Source organism: Pempheris klunzingeri, chromosome 6 (genome assembly GCF_042242105.1).
Source record: "Pempheris klunzingeri isolate RE-2024b chromosome 6, fPemKlu1.hap1, whole genome shotgun sequence".
Classification (NCBI taxonomy): domain Eukaryota; kingdom Metazoa; phylum Chordata; class Actinopteri; order Acropomatiformes; family Pempheridae; genus Pempheris; species Pempheris klunzingeri.
In genome coordinates this window covers 1,615,812-1,636,900 of record NC_092017.1, presented here as the reverse complement: position 1 = coordinate 1,636,900, position 21,089 = coordinate 1,615,812, and the positions used below count along the sequence as shown (strand labels likewise).

The 21,089-nt window shown below is 41.5% G+C and overlaps 1 protein-coding gene across 1 annotated transcript in view; it reads left to right on the top strand.

Annotated features, from left to right (window-relative positions):
- The window catches only part of ect2 (epithelial cell transforming 2), a 32,039-nt gene extending 11,395 nt beyond the window's left edge, over window positions 1-20,644 (top strand). Inside the window, exons 7-25 of the mRNA XM_070832085.1 lie at window positions 780-887; window positions 2,197-2,270; window positions 2,705-2,835; window positions 2,979-3,094; window positions 3,631-3,693; window positions 3,915-4,140; window positions 5,141-5,265; window positions 7,667-7,786; window positions 7,900-7,968; window positions 8,405-8,515; window positions 9,720-9,816; window positions 10,065-10,146; window positions 12,456-12,534; window positions 13,295-13,414; window positions 14,448-14,586; window positions 15,667-15,821; window positions 16,905-17,012; window positions 17,513-17,647; window positions 20,096-20,644. Of these exons, the coding sequence (XP_070688186.1) occupies window positions 780-887; window positions 2,197-2,270; window positions 2,705-2,835; window positions 2,979-3,094; window positions 3,631-3,693; window positions 3,915-4,140; window positions 5,141-5,265; window positions 7,667-7,786; window positions 7,900-7,968; window positions 8,405-8,515; window positions 9,720-9,816; window positions 10,065-10,146; window positions 12,456-12,534; window positions 13,295-13,414; window positions 14,448-14,586; window positions 15,667-15,821; window positions 16,905-17,012; window positions 17,513-17,647; window positions 20,096-20,644 (2,607 nt within the window). The remainder of the gene's footprint in view (window positions 1-779; window positions 888-2,196; window positions 2,271-2,704; window positions 2,836-2,978; window positions 3,095-3,630; window positions 3,694-3,914; window positions 4,141-5,140; window positions 5,266-7,666; window positions 7,787-7,899; window positions 7,969-8,404; window positions 8,516-9,719; window positions 9,817-10,064; window positions 10,147-12,455; window positions 12,535-13,294; window positions 13,415-14,447; window positions 14,587-15,666; window positions 15,822-16,904; window positions 17,013-17,512; window positions 17,648-20,095) is intronic.
- The last annotated feature ends 445 nt before the right edge of the window (window positions 20,645-21,089 follow it).

Here is a 21,089-nt window from a genome sequence, read left to right as displayed (position 1 = left end):
ATCACTCCAGTTGTACTGACATGGCGTTTCATTAAGTATGCATATTGTAGAGGAACACTTACTAATAGTGTTTCTCCACGGTAGGGTGAAGTTGCACTGAGCCATGCTATCAACAAGCAGCAGGGGTGCAGGTGTTATTTTCAGAGCAGTAAAATACAGCTGGTTTCTGAAAGCACAGACGGGAACGGGAGTGAAACTAACTTCCTAAGTACAGAGATTCAGTGAGAGGCCGAAAATACTGTACTGTGCTGAGGGCTGAATAAAGAGACTTAGAAACAGGTAAACAGGTCTCTCTGGTAACCAGCTCAGCCACACAGCTAAGGGTGGGGGCAGACCTTCATGGTTTTTTTCACATCGCTAGAGATGGAACGATAAATTGAACACGTTGATGTATCGGCTGGCAGAGGGTTATTGCAGACACATTGGTATCCGAATACACACTCACTGTGTGTTGTACACACACACACACACACACTAAAACTAATTCAGTCTAAAACAACAGCTTTCATACCTTCATGATGTGTATAATGCTTTTTATTGTCTTTTTGACAGTTACAGTAAGATGTTTTCACCCAAAGCGTTGCGTACATGGAATAAATGGTATTTGGAAGTCAAATGCATGCACTGTGTTTACCCACGCCGTTTAGTCAGGGACAATAACAAACCCTGAAATGAAGAGTGACAAATTAACTATGCGGAAAAAAGCCGCTGGAATATTCCACCTTGATTTCTTCCCTCTTTGTGTTAAGCTTGTGCTTAAAATGTTTGGTTCCTTGTAGAAGAACTTGGTGAATCTGGTTCATCACATGGGTGGAACCATCCGGAAAGACTTCAGCACCAAGGTCACTCATCTCATTGCCTACTCCACACATGGAGAGAAGTACAGGGTTTGTACATGCTTACTTACTCTGATCTTGTATTCTTTTTACTCTGTGTGTATCTGACGTTACCACTGTGCAGTGGGGGTGGGCAATACTGTTACAATGTATATCCTTAAAAGACTGAATTGAAAATATATTTCAAAAGAAATTCCCCTCCCTGTCCTATTGCGCAGAACTGATGAATAGTCCAATAATTTCTGGACATAGTGGAATAATTAATTCATTTATCCAAACGTGTGTGTGTGCAAAAGGCTTTTACAGAGGACACTGATTGAATTGAAAATACTAACATAAATGCATGTTTTAGTTCTGTTGTGTCTCAGCTCTATTCACTCGCTGGTGGTGGCCCAGCACGTGAGGAATAATGACAGCACTGCCAAAAACCTCAACAATGCATCAAAATCAGAGGAGTGCCGGCACAGAAACACATACTAGAGCTGAAAACAGATCAATGTCGAACTGAAATGAAAGAGCCGACATTAAATAAACCTGAAACATTAACAACAACCAATCAATTGGGAAGCAGCACTTTCCCCCATTTCTGGTTGAATTAACAGAATGAGCAGGAAATGATGTGGTCCCAGTGTCCGGGTCTGTGGTCAGAAGGTGGTGATTTAACTCCCAGTTGGATTCTTTTTTAAATGAGCTCAGTACATGGGATACGAGGAGGTGGATGGATAGATGGGTGGATGGATGGATAGGTGGATGGATGGATAGGTGGATGGATGGATAGATTGACACTCGCCATTCTCTTGGCTTCTCTCTGCACAGATTAAGATGCTTGATGGCTGTACTTTTTTCAATCATCTCTGGCAATGATTTTCAATTTGATCTTCCTTTTTTCTTTCTCTCTCCCTCCTCTCAGTTATTGCCTTCACTGTTTTTTCACCTCACCACCACCCCCTTTCCTCCTTAAAGTCTTGTAGAGGGTGCATTAGAGCAGAGCACGACAAGATGCAGTAAGAAATCGTTGGCTTTGTGACAGGCAATCAAGGCTATTTGCCATTTGAAAGTGTGACACCAACTGGAAAAAAAGAACCGTTGCATCTACTGAGCCTCTCTCACTTGTTTTAGAATTGCACCTGAAGTGGAAACTGTTGGTACCTGTTGTATTTGTATTGTGATTCTGAGTGACAGGGCGATCAGGAATAATGAAATCAGGCTGAGATGGCAGTGGAGCTATTGGAAAGTCTTATAGTAATACAATTGTGCTGCCATGTTGGCCCCGGTCTATCTCATCTCTTGGATGTTTATTTAGTCGGTTGTATTTTTTTTTCCCCCTCTCCTTATATCCTATTGTGGTCTCATCTCTCAGCTGGCCGTGTGCATGGGGACGCCCATCCTCACGCCATCATGGATTCATAAGGCCTGGCAGCGAAGGGATGAATTGTAAGTCGAACGTCCTTGAAGAGACCAATGCCTATTTTGATATTTGAGAGTCAGAAAAGTAAATGTGTTGACCAATATTTACTTTTTAAGAAAACACATAACCAAATGATGTAATAGGATCTTTTAGATAATAGCTTTTTACCATTGCAGGAAGTAAACTAAACTACTTTACTACTACATAACTAGAGATGTCCAGAGCTGGTCCTAAGGATCCGTATCCACGCTGATCTGGGCATATTGTAATGGATCTCTATTGGCTAAAATTAATCCAATCAAAAGCTGATCATTTCTTTACTGCACTGTATTGTTTTCACTATTAAGGTATAATAAATTTGTATGTGTGTGCACACAAATATTATGTTTAAAGTACTTGAACACAAACCCAGCTGTAGGGATTATGACATGGTTTGTTTCTCTCATCTTTATGTGTTAAGGAACTTTCACGCTGGAGAAGAGGAGTTTCGAACAGAGTTCAAAGTGCCTCCATTTCAGGACTGCACTCTCAGTTTTTTGGGTTTCTCGAGTGAAGAGAAAGCTAACATGGAGGAGAGGACTCTCAAACATGGTCAGTGCAGTATTTTCTGTGTGTGTTTTTTTTGGTTGTGGTGTCGTCTGCCTGTAGGAAGCTAGTTAGCCCGCTATGCTAACATTAGCGGCTTACATTACAATTTTATTCCATCACCATTTCCCTGTTTTTCTGTGTCTTAGGTGGCAGTTATCTTGAGGTTGGAGACGAGAGGTGTACACACATGGTGGTGGAGGAAAACTCAATAAAGGAGCTGCCATTTTCTCCCTCCAAGAAACTCTATGTGGTCAAACAGGAGGTATGCCTGCAGTGTTTTAGAAAGAGTAGAGTTTGCTTTAGTGCTACTTCTGAAGACAAACAAGTGTGATACCTCTGTGATATTGGTCAAGTACCATCCTGACATAACAGAATAATCGGTATACTCTGGGGTTTTGCTACAGGAGGATAAAGACAAAAGGGAGCAGGAGAAAAATAATGAATCCTCTCTGTTTTTTTTCCTGCCAAATGATCATCTGATCAGGACTCCTTTTAGGTTAAACCTCAGTCGATAAAGTCTCTGCTCTTTCTCTCACTCTGTCTGTGCTGTCAAAAGAAGGGATCAATAATAGATTTCCCCTTCCAGCGGATGAATAATTTGAACCAATGTAGAGTGGTGGTTTAGCTGTGGTTATAACCCCGCAATCAATACGGCCTTTTCTTTACTCTGCCAGTTTTATTGGTTTTCAAAGGAAAGTGTATGTCATCAGAGTATCAGATCTCTTTTCTTTTTTTTTTGACCATCTCCTGTCCTAACCCAGAGGTCAGTAAAAAAACGTTTTCTCCTCTCTGTGGTAGTGGTTTTGGGGAAGCATTCAGATGGATGCTCGGGCCGGAGAGTCGATGTACCTCTATGAGAAGGTGAGTATATTATGGTTGATGTTAGTTTATGTGTATTAAGGACCCTGTAGGCTACACTTACAGAATGCACTGATAGCACTGTATGGCTTTTCTTTTCCCTTCACATTTTTCCATATCCATTCCCATATAATTTGCTACACATGCATCTTTATGTTTCTTTTATTTACTCATCTTGTACTTATCGCGTCCTGATGCATATTTTCTGTCTCACTATACTTCAGAACGACAGCCCAGCCATGAAGAAGGCAGTGTCCCTCCTGTCCCTCACCACCCCCAACAGTAACCGAAAGCGTCGGCGTTTGAGGGACACGCTGGCTCAGCTTACCAAGGAGACCGAGATCTCCCCATTCCCTCCGCCACGCAAGAGGCCATCAGCAGAGCACTCCCTGTCAATGGGCTCTCTTCTGGACATCTCTAACACCCCTGAGACATGCAAGGCCTTGGCAGGTAAGAGGACATTGATAGGGGACTGGAAAACACCTGCTTGATCCAACCCCAATCACAGAAGGATATTCTCTTCTGTGATTATAGCTGTTTCTCTCCTCTTCAGAGGAGAACAGTAACACTTAAACAACTGTTCATTCCAAAAGGTAGAATAGGGAACAGTTCAGAGAGCAAAGGAGACAAAGCTGTGACCAGGAATAGGATAAGAAGACTGAAAACCAGGGAAAGCAGGATTTGGCCAGACAGGGAGGAGAGGAGGAAGAGATCCTACATGAGTACAAGTACCCTTCAACAACCAGAGCAGCAGCAGCCAGGAGCTTCTGCAGGTCAGGTTTGACTTCAAAAGTTGGATGGTTAGCAGACGTCAGGCCAATTCAAGGTCAATATAAAGTAGTTAATAAAAGGATGAAAGATCTCTGTGGTAATAATCAATAAGTCATGCATCAGTTTTATCAATAGAACTGAAACATTTTGTAGTGATCATGCACTGGATTATGCCCAGGCACACCAAGTGTTAATGCAGTAAAGACATGGACCATTTATCCAACAGGTAGCATAGTGCCTTAACAGAGTTATGGCCATTCAGATAAATGGCAAAAATCTTTAGTTCCACATTGGCAAATTCATTGTATTTTTAGATTGTTCCTCAATCTGACTCTCAGGATGATGAGAGATAGTGTTTGCTAAAACAACAAATTAGGATTGCTAACATGACTTTATGTACAATGCTAAATCACAATTATTTCTAACAACAGAAAGAGTAGTTACTGAACTGAAAAGATGCGTTACTGTCTGCCGGGGTGAAGCAAATAAATGGCCTTCCAAACACATGCACACAGATTTGTCCAAATACATGCGATTGTACCAATAGTGTGTACTTTAAGCTTTACCCAATGTCATCATGACTGCTAAAAAGTACTAGCTGAACACCTGGCTGTATCTGTTCATATTTCAGTGCAGTATTAACAACTTCCCTTCCTCCCTGCCTGTCTTGTTTCTCTAGAGAGTTCGAAGCCGTGCAAGAGTTCGACCCCAGTTCTGTCCAAGCAGTCAGCCAGGTGGCAGGTCTCCAAGGAACTCTACCAGACTGAGAGCAACTATGTAGACATTTTAAGCACCATCCTACAGGTAGCAGTGTGTGCCTGTGTGTTCACACAATGTGGACACTTCTAACGCTCCCCCACAGGTTGGCCAGCCAGTTGCCCCTGACAACAGTTTCAGGCTAAGTTACAATCATAAAAGGTGTTTGTGCGTCTGTGTGTGTGTCTGTGTGTGTGTTTGCATGCTCTCACTTGGCCTGTCTTATCAGTTGGTCCCAGCAGAGAGTCAGACAGCTGACCAGTGAGGGAGAAAATGACCTGCCTGACCATTTCTCTTTCTGTCTCACTCCCCTTCAAAATCTTTTACTCTTTTTGTGTTTTTTTTTTTTTTTTCAAACCTTTCCTATCTTTCTCAGACTTCCTGCATTTTCATGTTGGTTCCTTTGCATTCACATCTCTCCCTGTCCCTCTCTCTTTGTCTGCCTCGTATATCTATTTTCGACTTTTGCTATCTCCCCCTCTTGTAATCTGAGTGCACTGTTCCTCGTCCAGTCCTTTAACTGAATCTAGGAATATAAGGTTAGCCTCTTGTTGTGGTTTTCTTTGCCTTTAATCTCAAAACTAAGTCATCATATGCACCCAAAAATGCTACTGTAGCGTCACTACTGTGCCATTTATCAAAGGAAAACCCAGTTGAGGCTGACTCCATAATCCAGACCTATAGTAATCAGTGCATGCTGGGCATGAGTCATAGCGTGGCTGATTTCTGCCTAGTTCTTAGTCAATCCATGCTCCTTTTTCACTTCAGTTGGCAGAAGGGAAAATATACTTAATCTGTATTTGTGAGTGCTGCAGTTTCCTTTTTCATTTTACAGCCATTTACTGAGGCGGCAGATAGTAAGGGCAGCAGACAGTAGACTGCTAATTGGATTTTATTTTTAAACATGACTCAACAGTAACACAGGTTGACTGTCTATGTGCGCACGGCACTAAAATGGTACAGTGTACAATGGTTTTCAATGCAGATCCAGAAAATATGGATATATTTGTTTTCCAGAAAATATGTGTAGTTGTGAAGTAGCAGATGATTATATGATTGCAGGCCTTGTAGACTGAACCCGATTCATGTCTGTTCACACTGTTCCATCTTTTCTGGAAAAAAAACACAAACATTTGACACAACATTTTTCTTTGATGTTTATGACTCCTGTGTTGAGAGCTCATGCCATGTGCATGTGGATCTGCTGTGTTACTCATTTTAACACACAAGTCAAGTAGAAATACAACAGGACCCTACCCAGCCAAATTAGACTGGCTGAAACTTGGACATCTATGTCGGTATGAACCAAGTGGACTTGTGAAGGCCTCTACCTTGTAATTTAGACATTGTTAATATGGCTGTGTCCTAGGGTGCTTTGACACCTAACCTGTTTGCTTTAGTTTAAACAAACTTCAGTACATTTGCCACCACCAATGAACTGTACAACAGTTTGTGGTGTTAAACCACATCAGACCAACGGCGAGGTTTTATTATAGTAGTATATTTTATCATCAATCAAGATCTTCACTAGTGCTGCTGCTCTATTACGAAGTGATTGATGCTCTTCCCTGATACATCACACAGTGATTTACAGTCATTTACAATTTGATTGCCACGTTCTTTCCTCAGGCACAACAAACCATTTCTGATTTGTCTAATTTGTACTCGCAACATTTTATTTCAGCCACCCGTTTTCAAAGCAGAGTGAGTAGGATTTTCCCAAAAAACAATGTGTAGACAAAAATAATCCCTCTCAATCATCACTTAAGAACCACACAAAGTGCATGGGGGTGTCCATGTCTGCAGGGATCCTTCTGCTTCTTATTTTTTTACTGCTCATCTCAGTTTGTTTTATTTCAGTGGGTAACTGTGCATGGTGTCAGATCAGGACTCGATAATGACCAGGTTCCATGGCTGTCTCTGTCTGTCTTCTCTAACTCGAACTACACACAGAACAGAGCAGAGACCACACAGCGGACAACACGGAGTTTGGCTTCGGCTACATTCACACAGTTCAAAACCTTTCCATATGGATGTGTGGATGTATTTGTTTGTGTTTGTTTGTAACCATCATGAAACAATTCCTTGAAAAAGATTCCTGGGACTAAATGTTCTGGGTACATTTGGTTCAAATGTGATTAAAAGTGAGTGAAAGGAGGGAAAGGGTGACTACACTGTAACTACCCTTGCCCACTACTGCAATAAAACAGTTTAAGTCTTAGAACATAATCAGTTATGTCCTCATCACAAAGTATAATAAAGCTGTTCATGACAGTGTATAGAATCAGATTTTTCCCCATATGACCATTCCCAAAACTGTGAATGAGCTACCTGTCAGTCTTTATAGCATTATGTTTACTGTGCTTAGTTGTTTGGTTATTTTATTAGTCAGTCAGTGTGAACATATTGGTGTGTGTGTTTTACCTGTCTTTCATATTTTTCTTTGAAGCTTTTCAAGCTTCCATTGGAAAAAGAGGGGCAGGTAGGTGGACCCATCCTGGCCCAAGAAGAACTCAAGACGATATTTGGGAGCATACCAGAAATCCACGAGGTTCACACCAGAATAAAGGTACTGTGTCCTCAACTGTTTCTATCAAAACCAAATCTGTCCACATTTTTATGATGTGATATGAGTTGTCAACGTGTTGTTGTTTTTTTTGTGCATGATGGTTTGTTCATCAGAGTGACCTTCAGGAGCTCCTGACCGACTGGTCAGAGGACAGGAGCGTGGGAGATGTCATTCTCAAATACGTGAGTAAAAACACGTATATAGATGTTGAATTTTTCCTCGACTGTTTCCATGTTTGTTCAAGAAATCACAAACATATGGTTACCTGTGCTGTTGCTCTTGCACACTCATCTGAAAGAGATGACTGCAACTAAGAACTAGTTTCATTGTCGATAAATCAAATCCATCAGTTTTCCTATTTAATTGATTAGTTGTTTGGTCTAGAAAATGTTGAAAAATATCAATTTGGTGTTTCCCAAAGCTTCCAAGATGATGTCCCCGAATGTCTTGTTTTGTCCAAAACCCAAAGTTATTCAGTTTACTGTTATAGACGAGTTAAAAAACTGTAGATATTCATATTTAAGAAGCTGAGATCACATAGTTTTTTAATAATTTCCCCCCTCATTCTTGCATCTGTGTGGATCTTCCTTTTTACGTCCTCATCCTCTCTGTCTCCAGTCTAAAGAGCTGGTGAAGGCCTACCCACCCTTTGTCAACTTCTTTGAAATGAGCAAGGAGACTATTGTTCGGTGTGAGAAACAAAAGCCACGCTTCCATGCTTTTCTCAAGGTATGACCTCTGCATGTGTACTGTTTGGTTGCATGACTGGTGAATGGTACATACACACGCATTCTGCATAAGAATGCAGAGTTTTCAAATTAAGGAGTATTTCACAAGAACATTGTACAAGTTAGAGAAAAGTTGAAGTAGTCATGCATGATGGATGATCTTTGTCTTTCTTATTCCATTATGTGACCCCTCATTTATTTTATTTTGGTTCCTCTTGGGTTGCCAGTGGTAGAGACTAACTAGTGCATTTACTCAAATGCTGTATGTACAAATTATTAGTATTTGTATTTTCTGCTTTTTTGTAAATAAGATGAACAATACAAAATACAATCAATAAATGAATGAAGTCTGCTGTTATTACATCAATAAGATCTCAAAGGGCAAATTCACAAGCTACCCAGTAGTAAGTAAAGTAGTACATAAAAATAAATGTACAGGCTGCAGCATTGAAGCAATGACCACATGAATGAATCAATAATTATAATCCTATTCAGAAACTAGCCATTCTGCTTACATTTGCTATTTAAAGTGTATTTTGATCCACCAGTGTACCAGCTTACCCTGTTTTCCTTTGCTTGTTGCCATTGTGATTATAATGCAATTGAAATGCAAACAAGATGTTTTCTCATTGTATTCTAATCTGTATGTGCTCAAAAAGACTTCATTTATGCATCAAAATCACTAAAACGCCCTCGAAATCATGGAGGACCCCCTTACCTGCTTTTAGCTTCGTACTTGGTTGCTGTTTTCACCACTCACAGTTTGCAGGTCTGAAAATCAGACTCCTTTGAGACTGACAGCCTGCTCCATCCCACACACAAAGATTCCCTCAGTTTACCTGCATAACAAGTACCCTGGTGTCTTGAGTGCATGTGAACATAATGTGTAAGACACTAAGACAGTATGTATTGCAGGGCTGATACACCAATGTGTATTGAATTGAGTTGTGTTCATCTTATAAAGGCTTTTTTTTAGTATGCCGTCACCAGAACATGCCCGTTCACCGTGAGATGATTATTTAAAAGTGTAAAGTAGTCACAGTACCTTTTCGAAAATACTAGCCACTACCTGCAAATATGGCCTGATAAGCAAACTGACTGACACTTGCTGGTGGTTAGCGTGCAATTTCAACTTTTATTTTCCTATTCAATTTGTTGCGTGGTGTGACAGCATGTGTGTCTGTGTAAATGCTTTCATTCTACAGATCAACCAGTCCAAGCCAGAGTGCGGCAGGCAAACACTGGTGGAGCTGCTCATCAGACCTGTGCAGAGACTACCCAGTGTGGCCCTTCTTCTTAACGGTAACACACTCACATACACATCCCTTTGTTAAAACAGTTAAGAAAGAAATCATTCCTTGTGCCAATTATATCCCTCCTTGTCTTTTTTTCTTATCTTTCTCCTTCCACACCTGCCCCCTTCCTCCATTATGGCCTGTTGATAATTCCTTTTCACTTCTGTTATTTTCTACTCACCTTTTCTACATGATTGTCATCTCTTTCTGCCTGTCTACTTCTTACCAAACATTCCCTTTTTTCCGCTTTTACAGACATAAAGAAGCATACGTCAGATGATAACCCAGACAAGATAACACTGGAGAAAGCAATTGAGTCTCTGAAAGAAGTCATGACGTGAGTTGGCTTGGCTTGATCATTTCCGGCACAACATGTTTTTTGAGCTGAAGTCAAAACCACTGCATGACCTTTCCAACAGCTCTGCACTTTCAAGCAATGTACAACATGCAACTTCCAACTGAAGAAGGTGCATTAGTAATTCAGTAAATGATCACACCACTTGAAGCAGGGATTGGCAGTGTCACTGATCATAGGTGTAATGTTATAATAAGACATCCATGTGTTGTGTATGTAGATTTACCGAGGTTTGCGGCTTCGGCTACTTCAAGTTCGTGCATAACATTCTATAACAGCACTAGGATCACAAACACGATCAGCTGGAGCTGCTAACTTCATTTTCCTGCATGTGTGAAGCGTGTGCACATGCCCGTGCTGCTGGCACATGCTGGGCCGGAGGGGAGGGGCTTGGGACAGAGAGGGGACAGCTGCTGGAGGTCTGGCTTTTTTGCCTTTTCCAGAGAACTGCCTCCCCCCGCTTTGATTGACCTACATTTGTCAATTTAAATGAAGGTGATAACTGCTCCTCTTCTTTAAACAGACATTCTGCATGATCAGTTGTTGAAGCAAATAGCACAGAGCTACTGATACAAGTCTAGCCTTAAACCAACTTCAACTTGATGCACGCTCTAGGCTAAAATGGGTTTGCAGCTGGTGATAATCAATTTCACTTTTATGTTCCTACCAAACTGACAGATAGAGCTGTTTTTCTCTACTTTTCCCACAAGTAAAAGCTTAGAAGGTTTTCTCGTTGACATTGTGACCTGCTGCTCTGATTTATTACTTGCTGCCACAAAGTTAAAGAGAACTCAATCTTGTGATCAACTTAATATTGATGACAGTTTTATGAATCGTCTCACTTTTTAAAACTCACTTTGCTGTGTGAATTGGTGCTTCTGTTTGTTTTTTTATCTGAAGCTTAATATAGTTCATAAAATGCAATAATTTCTTCTGACATGACCAGAGGAGCTCTCTACTTTAGGTGGGGTTGCGAGCCTCTGCTGTAAAGCTCTGAAATACTCATGAAAGATGTACTTAAATGTGGGCAGTACAGTGGTGCACTGATACCGGACAGCAAGAGGGTTGCAGGTTTGAACCTGGAGTCTTTCTGTGTGGAGTTTGCATGTTCTCCTCGTGTTTGTGTGGAGTTTCTCCGGGTACTCCGGCGTCATCCCACAGTCCAAACACATGCAGGTGCACTCTAAATTGCTGTGAGTGTGCGCGTGGTATCTCTGTGTCAGCCCTGTGATTGACTGGTGACCAGTCCAGGGTGACCCCGCCTCTTGCACAGTGTCAGCTGGGAGTGGTTCCAGCCCCCTGCGGCCCTTAAGGATAAAATAAGGATGGATGGATGGATGATGTTAACTGTTAATGTTCTTGTATCTATTGCCATTTTCTAGCTGGTCTAACTTTGTGTTCAGACCATCACCACCATCAACTCTGAAGAAAACAAATCAGAGAATGTCAGAATTGGTATAAGAAAATTCCAAATAAAGTTGGAAACTTTTTGTGGGAATGAACTGGAATTTATGGGAACAAAACACTTGTAATAGGAATGCGAAATGAACTGCTGAACAACGTGACTCATTTAATATTCTATTGAACTTAAGTTGAACAAACAAACATTCCCTATGACCCTCCTCCAAAAACAAAAAGCTGCAGATAAATAGCCACGCAGTTTGATTAAACCTCTGAAAAGAGAGTCCTCTGTTCCCGAACAGAACATTTAGACTGAACTACTACAATATAATACAGTAAAGTCATTTATAAAAGAAATGTTTTACAATAAAGTATAAATAGAAATGACTCAACTACTACTCTCAATTAAGCCACATCCCACGTGGCAACAGCTAGCTATCAAAAACTAGCATAGGGTGTTAGTGACCTACAGTACTCAGTTTATAACTTGACTAGGTAACTGAAATATTACCAAATATCTACAGTCAATTTACTCCTGTAATATAGTCAGAACTTAAACAGCATGTGGTCCTTCAGCTGACACAGAGCAGCAGTAATGGGATGCACATGTGACAGGATGCTCTGTGCATGCAAATCATCGACACATGCGATGGAGGACTGCACGAATGCATTGCATGATTACAATTTCATTAAATGGGAATACTTTGAACAATTTTAATGTTCTCTGAGACAGTTGGATTTATTTCACCTTTTTTAAAGTGTTAAATTGATGACATTTTCCCACACTCTAAGGAGAGTGTCTTGTTTAGTCTGACCAACAGTCCAAAGCCCACAGATGGAAATCCTGTTTCTCCCATTCTCTAACATTGTCTCCCTTTCCTCTCCACCAGTCACATCAATGAGGACAAGAGGAAGACAGAGGGCCAGAAGCAGATCTTTGATGTTGTTTATGAAGTTGATGGCTGTCCTGTAAGTTTGAGGATTGCTGCTGTTTGCCTGCCTGTGGTTGTGTGGACCAAGTTTATTCATGTGTCCCCACATGACAAATCAAACAAATTGTTAGGGTCTGCATGTTGTCCCTTAAATATCTACCTGCACTATAGCCTGACTGATGCAAAGTGTCTATAGTTGGTCTATTGGAAGTATATTTTACATACTATGTAAAGCTATGACACTATGCTGCTCTCCACCAGATGTCAGCAAGTCATTAATGAACTGCTCCAATAGGCTGTTTTCTTGACGAGGGAGACTTAACCAAGGGCATTATCACATGTTTCTTGTACTGAGATATGGCTGTGTGAATTCCTTTAAAACTAATGGGTATTTTCATTAGAAAACATAGGTCATCATTTTTGGAAATGTAGAGGTTAAAAACATCTGACCTGTGAGGCAGTAGGAAGTCGTTCCACTTTGACGAGTGCCTAATAATATGAATCAGAAATCATTTTGATTTTTGAAAAGAATCAACTTGGGCCTTAAAGAAATGGTCACAGTGTGAATGCAACCTCTTTTACTTGTTCTTTTCTCCATAATCTCACAGTCCAGTCTCTCTCTCAATACCTTGTTTTTATCCCATTTGTTTCCCTACATGTGCCTGTTTTTCTCTGTTGGTTTGGCTGACATGTCTCTTGTTTTCTTTTCTTTTTTTTGACTTCATATTTCTCTCTTCGTTTTTTGCCACCACTCTCCACACCTTCCTCTCACTTGCTATGCTTTGTATCCTCTTCAGGCCAACTTGCTGTCCTCACATCGCAGCCTGGTGCACCGAATAGAGACAATCGCCCTGGGAGACCAGCCATGTGACCGTGGAGAACATGTCACACTCTTCCTTTTCAATGACTGCCTTGAGGTGAGAATGCACATGACTACCAATTACTTCAAGAAGCTACTTCTATTATCTAGTCAGTTATTCAATTTAGTTTTCAATAGACGTAGCTCATTGTGTTAACACTAAATCAAGTTTTTTGAATTAGTAAATTACATAAAGTTACCCTAAGACACCCTCATCTGTAAGGCAACATTATGTTCACCCCACACACCCCCACTCTGACTCTGCTAAGAGAGTTAAAGTTTTTGAAAACAGAAAGGACATCAACTTTTTAAACTTCTGCATACACAATATTGGACTCTGTATCGTTAAACCAGTGATGTTAGAAAAATGCTCCCCAAACACCTCCATCTCCTGTGTCTGTCCTGCTTGTGGAGGGTGGTTAGCATGATTGAAAAGGTGATCAATTAATGTGTGTACAGTCTATCATTAGTCAATATGTGTGTAAATTAGCAAAGGGCCAGCATAAGAACAGAGGAGGGCGTAAAAGGGAGGAGGTGGGTGGCTGCGCTGATTCAGGACTATCAGCGGCACATCCTAATGAGCGCGTGTGTGTGTGTGCGTGTGTGTACCGCCACACATGGACTGTTTTCCATGTAGTCCTTTTGTATACTGACTGAATGTTGTGTTAGAGTAGGGGGCCCTCCCCACTCCCCACCATCATCACTAATCATTGATTAACTCTTGCATTTATATAATCACTCTCACCCTGTTCACTTACTCTGCCAAAATAACAATGGCCTATGATGTAGTGTCCTATTTTATCCTCTCATCTCTTTCTCTGCCTCCTTCGCTCCTTTTTTCTCTTCAGTCTTTCTCAGGATCTAATTAATGTGGCATTAATGAGTTGCATCGTTTACCTCTATGAAGGCTGTATTGATTTATTGCCAAGTAACCGATAGCAGCTTCACCCACACCTTGCGAAATGGACCCACACTCGATTCAAAATTGCAAGGACACACACACACACGGGATTATATCTGAAAGTTACTTCACTTCTCACTCTTGTTGTCTCATTTTGTGCATGTATTTGCGTGTGTGTGTGCCATTGCAGATTGCAAGGAAGCGACACAAGGTGATCAATACTTTTAAGAGTCCACTGGGCCAGACGAGACCGCCGCCACCACTCAAACACATTGCACTGATGCCGCTGTCCCAGATTCGAAGAGTGCTGGACCTGCAGGACACAGAGGGTAACATAGTGACAATGTGTAAACAGTGGGAAAATGTCTGCCTATCACTTCATCTGCAGTGAAGTGCAGGTGGTTATATGTTTTCTTCTCAACATGCGCTCCGTTGTAAAATGCAAATGTGGTTAAACGCTGTTTTTGAGCCTCCCTGTAATACAGTCCTAAGTGGTAATGACAAACCAGCTTCTAGATCTCCACTCCATTCATTGGAACACAGTCGATTGTAGAAGTTGCTTCCCCAGTACATTCATTTAAGGTTGCTCCACTCTGAGATGTGAGTTAGTTGCTAAACATTTCATTTCCAAGTCGTGTTTCGGTCATTAACAGTATAATCGCATCTCGGCAGCTTCTTAAATCAAGAATGTCATTTAGTAGCTGAATGCTGGTTTTCTTTTGAGACACCAAAACTAAGGTGTTTTTTTTTTGTTTTTTTTAACTTCCAATCCAATTATCCAAAAATGGTTGGGTTCACAATTTGAAATCTTCAAAATGGGCCTAGATGAACACTGAAAGAGGCTTTGCGTGCTGTAATAAGTCCTCTTGTCCATACTGTCCATGAGAATATCCATTCCGAATGTGCTTTCAATGTAATAGGGACTAAGTCAGTGTTATAGGGAACAGAATCCAGTCCTCCTTCTAAAAGGAAAAATGGCTTCCAATGTTTATCTGATGTTGAAATGTGACTTTGTCATGTATAACTTCCAAAGTGAGTATGAATGACGTGCAGCACTAGATTTGTCTAACTCAGACTACTAAAGTTAGGTGTTACCTGTATTTTTTCTGCCTCTGTAGTTTCATATGAAAACACACTGTTCAAAGACTAAAGTTGTCTTTGAACAGTGAACAGTACTGATTGATGGAGTTTGGATTAAAAACCAAAGTAGATTTTGTTTTGTTTCTTCTGTCTGCTCTTATCTTTCCATCCTTTCTCCCCCTCCTCACCCCCTTCTTTTTCTATCCCTCTCCATCTTCACTGGCTGATTTCCCTTCTCCCTTTTGCCACTTTTCTGCCACTGTTCATTATTTTCTCTCTCACTCCGTCAATGTCTGTTCATCTCTCGCTCTTTCGGTTCCTCCCTTCAGAGTGCGTGAATGCATTCGCCTTGGTGGTTCGCCCTCCAACTGAACAGGAGAACTTGTTGTTCAGCTTCAAACTGGCTGGAGAGGAAATGGGTAAAAGCACCTGGCTGCGAACACTCTGCCGCCATGTCGCCAACACCATCTGCAGGGCTGATGCGGTGAGTAGCCATGCATGTGTACGCTTTAAAAAAAAAAGGTAGTTTGACCGACCGGAAGGAAGCTGAGATAGTCTTGTCAACAGCAGTTTACACTGAGAGAACCTTTTGTTCTCCCTAAACACATTAGTCCAGGCGTATTCCCACCCCCAATCTGTGGGTGTAGTAAGACTGTTTCCAACCCTGAACTGGTATGCACTTTCTCACACGGTCCACTGCCCACCTGCTCTACGGCCGTGCAGTTGGAGAGTGTATGGATCAGTGTGACAGCAAACACAGATGTTATGGGGGATATATATATGTGTGTGTGAGAGAAGTTATGTTTCTGAGTCTAATGGAAATGCTGTTCCACTGAACACTATAGACTAGTAGCTGGTTCAATTGTTAGCATAATGAAGTCATTCCTCTTCCTATTATTTACTAACTCAAAGTACAGTTAGATTTTAGTAGTTTTTAGCAAATGTCACTCAAACAGGTGGAAATAGTGCATTTGTTCAGGGCCGTTTTCAGCTGTGAATGAATCCACATTTGATGCTCTGTTGAGCATGTGGGGCAGCAGAATGGTGTATTTGGGATTGAGTCAAAATAAACTATGGTGTTTGTGTCCATGGTAATAAAGGAACATGTCACCCAGTGCGCTAGTCGACTGATTAAGAAACACATAAAATACCATCAACCTCATCTTTTCATAGTTTTTATGAGCTGATTAAGCTTAATGATTATTGAACCCACTGGAGGAAATGGAGGCGAGGCTGTGTGCTGTATTCAGCAGAGCAAGCAGCAGGGGGCGATGTGGGCCTCTGGTCTGCCTGCCACCTCACAGCTGCATATCTAATGCCGTTTCACTGGGTCAGCACTGCAATGTGAATACCAACGAGATAGAGCCCTGCTTGTTAACAAGCCCTCTGCAGGGTGAGTGGGAGAGAGAAATAAAGACGGTGTGTGTGTGTGTGTGCTAATCCTACCACACAGCCCCTCTTGCAACTATTTTGACAGCAAAGCCTAATGTGTCTATTGGTATTGATTGCATGAATTTCACACTTCAGGTCATGATTTATTATATTGACTTTTTTGTGTTGTAACCAGGAGGACCTGATTCAGTGTACAGACCCAGATTCACTGCAGGTCAGCACTAAGGATATGGACAGCACCCTAAGCAAAGCCTCCAGGGCCATCAAGAAGACCTCTAAAAAGGTACAGACAGAAGAACTGGTTTCTCATGATTATCCCTCACAGTTGCACCTTTTCCAGGGTTGGGTTATTTTATCAGATACATGAGCAGCCAAACATCTTTCAGACTAGGGCTGCCTCCTAACATGTCCTTTTCTCTACCTGTCTTGGTCTCTTAGATCAGACTTTAAATAAGAGAAACAATTATAGAGAAACTGACATGGCTATCTTTGGAAGTGTTTGTATTGTAATTATTATTACATTGGTCACATTGCTCTTTTGATAAAGCAAATATAACAATTCAATTGTTAATGAAAGCTTTTACAATTGTTCCATCCACTCAGGCTAATGCCTGGTGCAGAGGTTTCTCTGCCTAAAAATACTGTGTGTGATGTGCTATGTGATCAAAATGAAATGGCTGAAAATCCAAGATGTTCAGTGCAAACGTACCACGTGGCAAAGACCTGCTTACAAAGCACAACTGTATTAATTACTAACATCCTGTGGGTATGTGTGTGTGCTAGGTGACGAGGGCGTTTTCTTTCACCAAGACCCCAAAGCGTGTGATCCAGAGGGCATTCATGGCCAACAATACTCCGGATGAGAAAAGCCAGAGGCTGAGTTGTGAAAACCGCGTCGGCAGCAGCTCCACGCTGGCTGTAAGTCCTTCTCTTTACTTACCTGCCTGAATACATCACCGGTCTGTCACTGAGACGAAATAGAAGCTGCACTGATGTTATAGCCACACTAAGTGTTGTGTTTGTCCTCGTCGGAACCAAACTACTACGCAGATGTAGGCATTTTGTAATGAGCGTAATGTTATATCACTTATTCACACTTTGTAAATATAGAAAAAAGGACAAGGATGTGACTGGATGCTCTATCATACCCCAGTTCTTTGTGACTGAAAAACCAATATCTGTGTTTTTTTTGTGTACACGAGCTTGAATCATTAAGACAAGTTTGCTAAAATGTGTTTACAAAATATGTTCACTTTATCTCACATCACAATTAATACTGGGTCAGCTGTTGGCTGTCTCTCTGTCCATCTATCTCTCCATCTGTTACTCATTTCCTTTCTATTCTGTCCATCTCTTTCTCCTTTTGCTGAGAACCAGGCAATTGATCTCTCCATCAAACCATGATGGAGCAGCCAATGTCCGTCGTTTTGATCAAACTTGATTAAAGAGCAGGAAAGGGGCCTCTGCTCCTAATTGTGCTGGTACCTTTTCTGTTCTTTTTGTAAGAAGGTGTTGTTTTATACATTTCTCCATTATTATTTGTCGCTTTTTGTGTAATTGCCAATTTGCTAATGCTAATTGTGTTTTTATTTAGCAAATAGAGGAGGGTCATTGTAAAGAGACATGGAAAAGTTATGTTATTCACACCATTTACACACTTAGATAACCTACTTCCAACTATTTACTTGTTTCCAGTGACACAAGGATGTAAATGGGCTCAGCAGCTGTATTCTAAAGTAACTGAAGGATAAATATGAAGTATTTTTTCTATTTTTGTCCATATTAGTTACGTTCAGAGTGGTTAAGAAGCCTACCAAACAACCACAGCGGCCCCAGGTTGATTCTGGCTAAGGAACTTGGCTGTATGGCAAAAAAAGCATGGCCTTTTAAAAAATGATTAGGGAGTGGTGGTGAAGACCAAGGACCAGATGATAAAAACTGGTTCATGATTCTGCATACATACTAAAACAGAAATGAGCAGTCTTTCCATTATATTTCTAAGGCCATATACTCCCCTTCATCACCTGTTATCATATAAATCCTTTCTGCTCCACCAGCCTTCAGACCAGAAAAAGAATGGCAGAGTGCAGCTCCACAGAATGTGCTGCCAAGTTCTCCTGCAATAGCGGAGGAGCCACGCTGTCGCAAAACCAGTACGCACAGCTTTATTATAGTGCCCGTACTGTCATTCATTCAGCAAGCAAGAACTCAAACGTCATAACATCATATGTCGAAATAAACTTTAGAAATGCACCTTTAACTAGCATATTACAGACTGCACTGTAGAATGCAAAAATCATGTATAAATCAAGTCAACCCCCACCCCATCCACACAGAAAGTGATAAATGACTATCTAGGTAATAAATACATTAATGAAATTCAATAACGGCAAAACTGGAATTTAGGAAATGCGATCATAATTGCTGTCATAAGTGTATACTGAGTAAACACCAGTGGCAGGAACTCCAGCAAGTATTAACAACAACTCTCTGCTTGACTTGCATTTCCACTTCATTATAACGCCTTTAGCTCATTTTAGGAATCTACGAGTAAACTGAATGAGCTGCCCTCCTCCTCACTGCTGATTCTTCTTTTATGTATATACCAGTTTACATGAAGGAAATAGCATAAGCATGTTCCTATGTCTGAAACCAGAATGACATGCAACAGCGTCCCTGGCCAATTTGAGCTCAATGCATTGTGAAATTCATTTGTAATGAATGGTCACCAATGTGTGCTTGACTTCAGGCAGACAAAGACAAAAGCAGGCTCGTTGTATAAAGCTGGAATCCATCGCTTTTGCAAGCTTAAATTACACCTCTCCGAAGCTAATTAAGATAAAGTTGACTTGATTCAAAATCCTGGTTCTTGCTGACTCATTCTAAAACGAGAGCCCCATAAAACAGTCTTTAAATAGACACTTGATGGCTATAGACATGTTACTGGGCCTGAGGCAAAAGTCAGCATTCTCATCAGTTAATGATCCTTGTAGAGGATAACAAGTTTGGCTCGGTTTGCTGGAACGTAAACTCACCCAGATCCAATAGAACAGGACAGAGTTATCGTAGCATCGAGAAGCGGCTCCCACACAGTGGGGAAGAATTGATGTGCTAGTATGATTTTAAATTTCCCCATTCGCTCTCCTGCTGTGCCTGAAAACCTAAAGTCTGCCATTTCTGTCTTACTTCATGTGATATTCATCCTATCCCTCCCTTTCCTTCTGTGCTCCACTATCTTTTGCTTTACCTTCTGAAGATTTTCTCTCTCCCTGAATTTAGTTTCTCTCCTGTTTCATCTTGTTTTTTTTTTTTCATGACATATAAATCCCTACTACATATGTATGTCCCCTCTGTTATGTACTCTAGATGTCTCGCTCTGCCTCCACGTTCAGTCTGAGTGATTCTACCAAGAGCAGTGCTGTGGTGCAGCGCTCTAACTCTCTGGACCATCCTCCCGTCAGAGCCAGAGTCCCCGTCTGTATGCGTACCCCCTGCAGCCCAACCCTAAACCCTGCCCATAGCCCTGGCCCCAACACTGCCTCTGAGTTCAGCCAAAGCCTCTGCCCCAACTATTGCCCTAGCACCCAAGAACGGGCGTCGAATGCGTCATTATCAGTCCAACCAACACAACCGCATTCAAGCCTCTACACTTCCCAGCAGTCCTCCTCTTCAGCCCGTCCCACCCCCACCTCTGTTCCAGCTGTCGGAAACTCCACTCAGCTCAACTCCAAACCCAGATCTAGCCAGCATGTGTCCAGACACCTACACTCTGTAGGGTTCCAGCTAAGGTCCCCGGCTCCTCAGCCTGTTAATATCAAAGGCAGGACCTTCTCAGAGTCTTCCAGGGATCCTGTAGTCGCCTTGGACCCACACAAGGCTGCCCTGACCAGTCCTCGCAGGGAGACTCTGCTCTAAACCATCGCTCAGCTCAGTCCTGGAGCCTGATGTGAGAAAACATTATTGTGGGTTCAACTAGGGGTGCACCACCTTTTCATTTCAAATTAATCCTCACTAACTGCTGTATACACCATGTTGGCCTTTTAACAAGTAAATGCCACCGGTGCATTTCTTTCATTCCCAAATCAACTCCTTAGAAGCTGAGACCCTGTGATGCAGATAGGTCAGATTAATCAGGGGTTGCTCCACAGCTCAACTCTCAACTCCAGAATATACAAGTAGTGCAAGTGTAATTCTTCTCCCCACTTGAGATTGGCATAAGTGTAAATGAAGGGCAAAGATTTTTAAGGGTTGATTTGGAATAACTCCTGATGAGTCACCTTGGTTACTAACTGGTGGTGGTTGTGGCTTAGAAGACACAGTAGGTGGCTGCTATCAATAATGGGCTGTGTAGAAAAAGGTA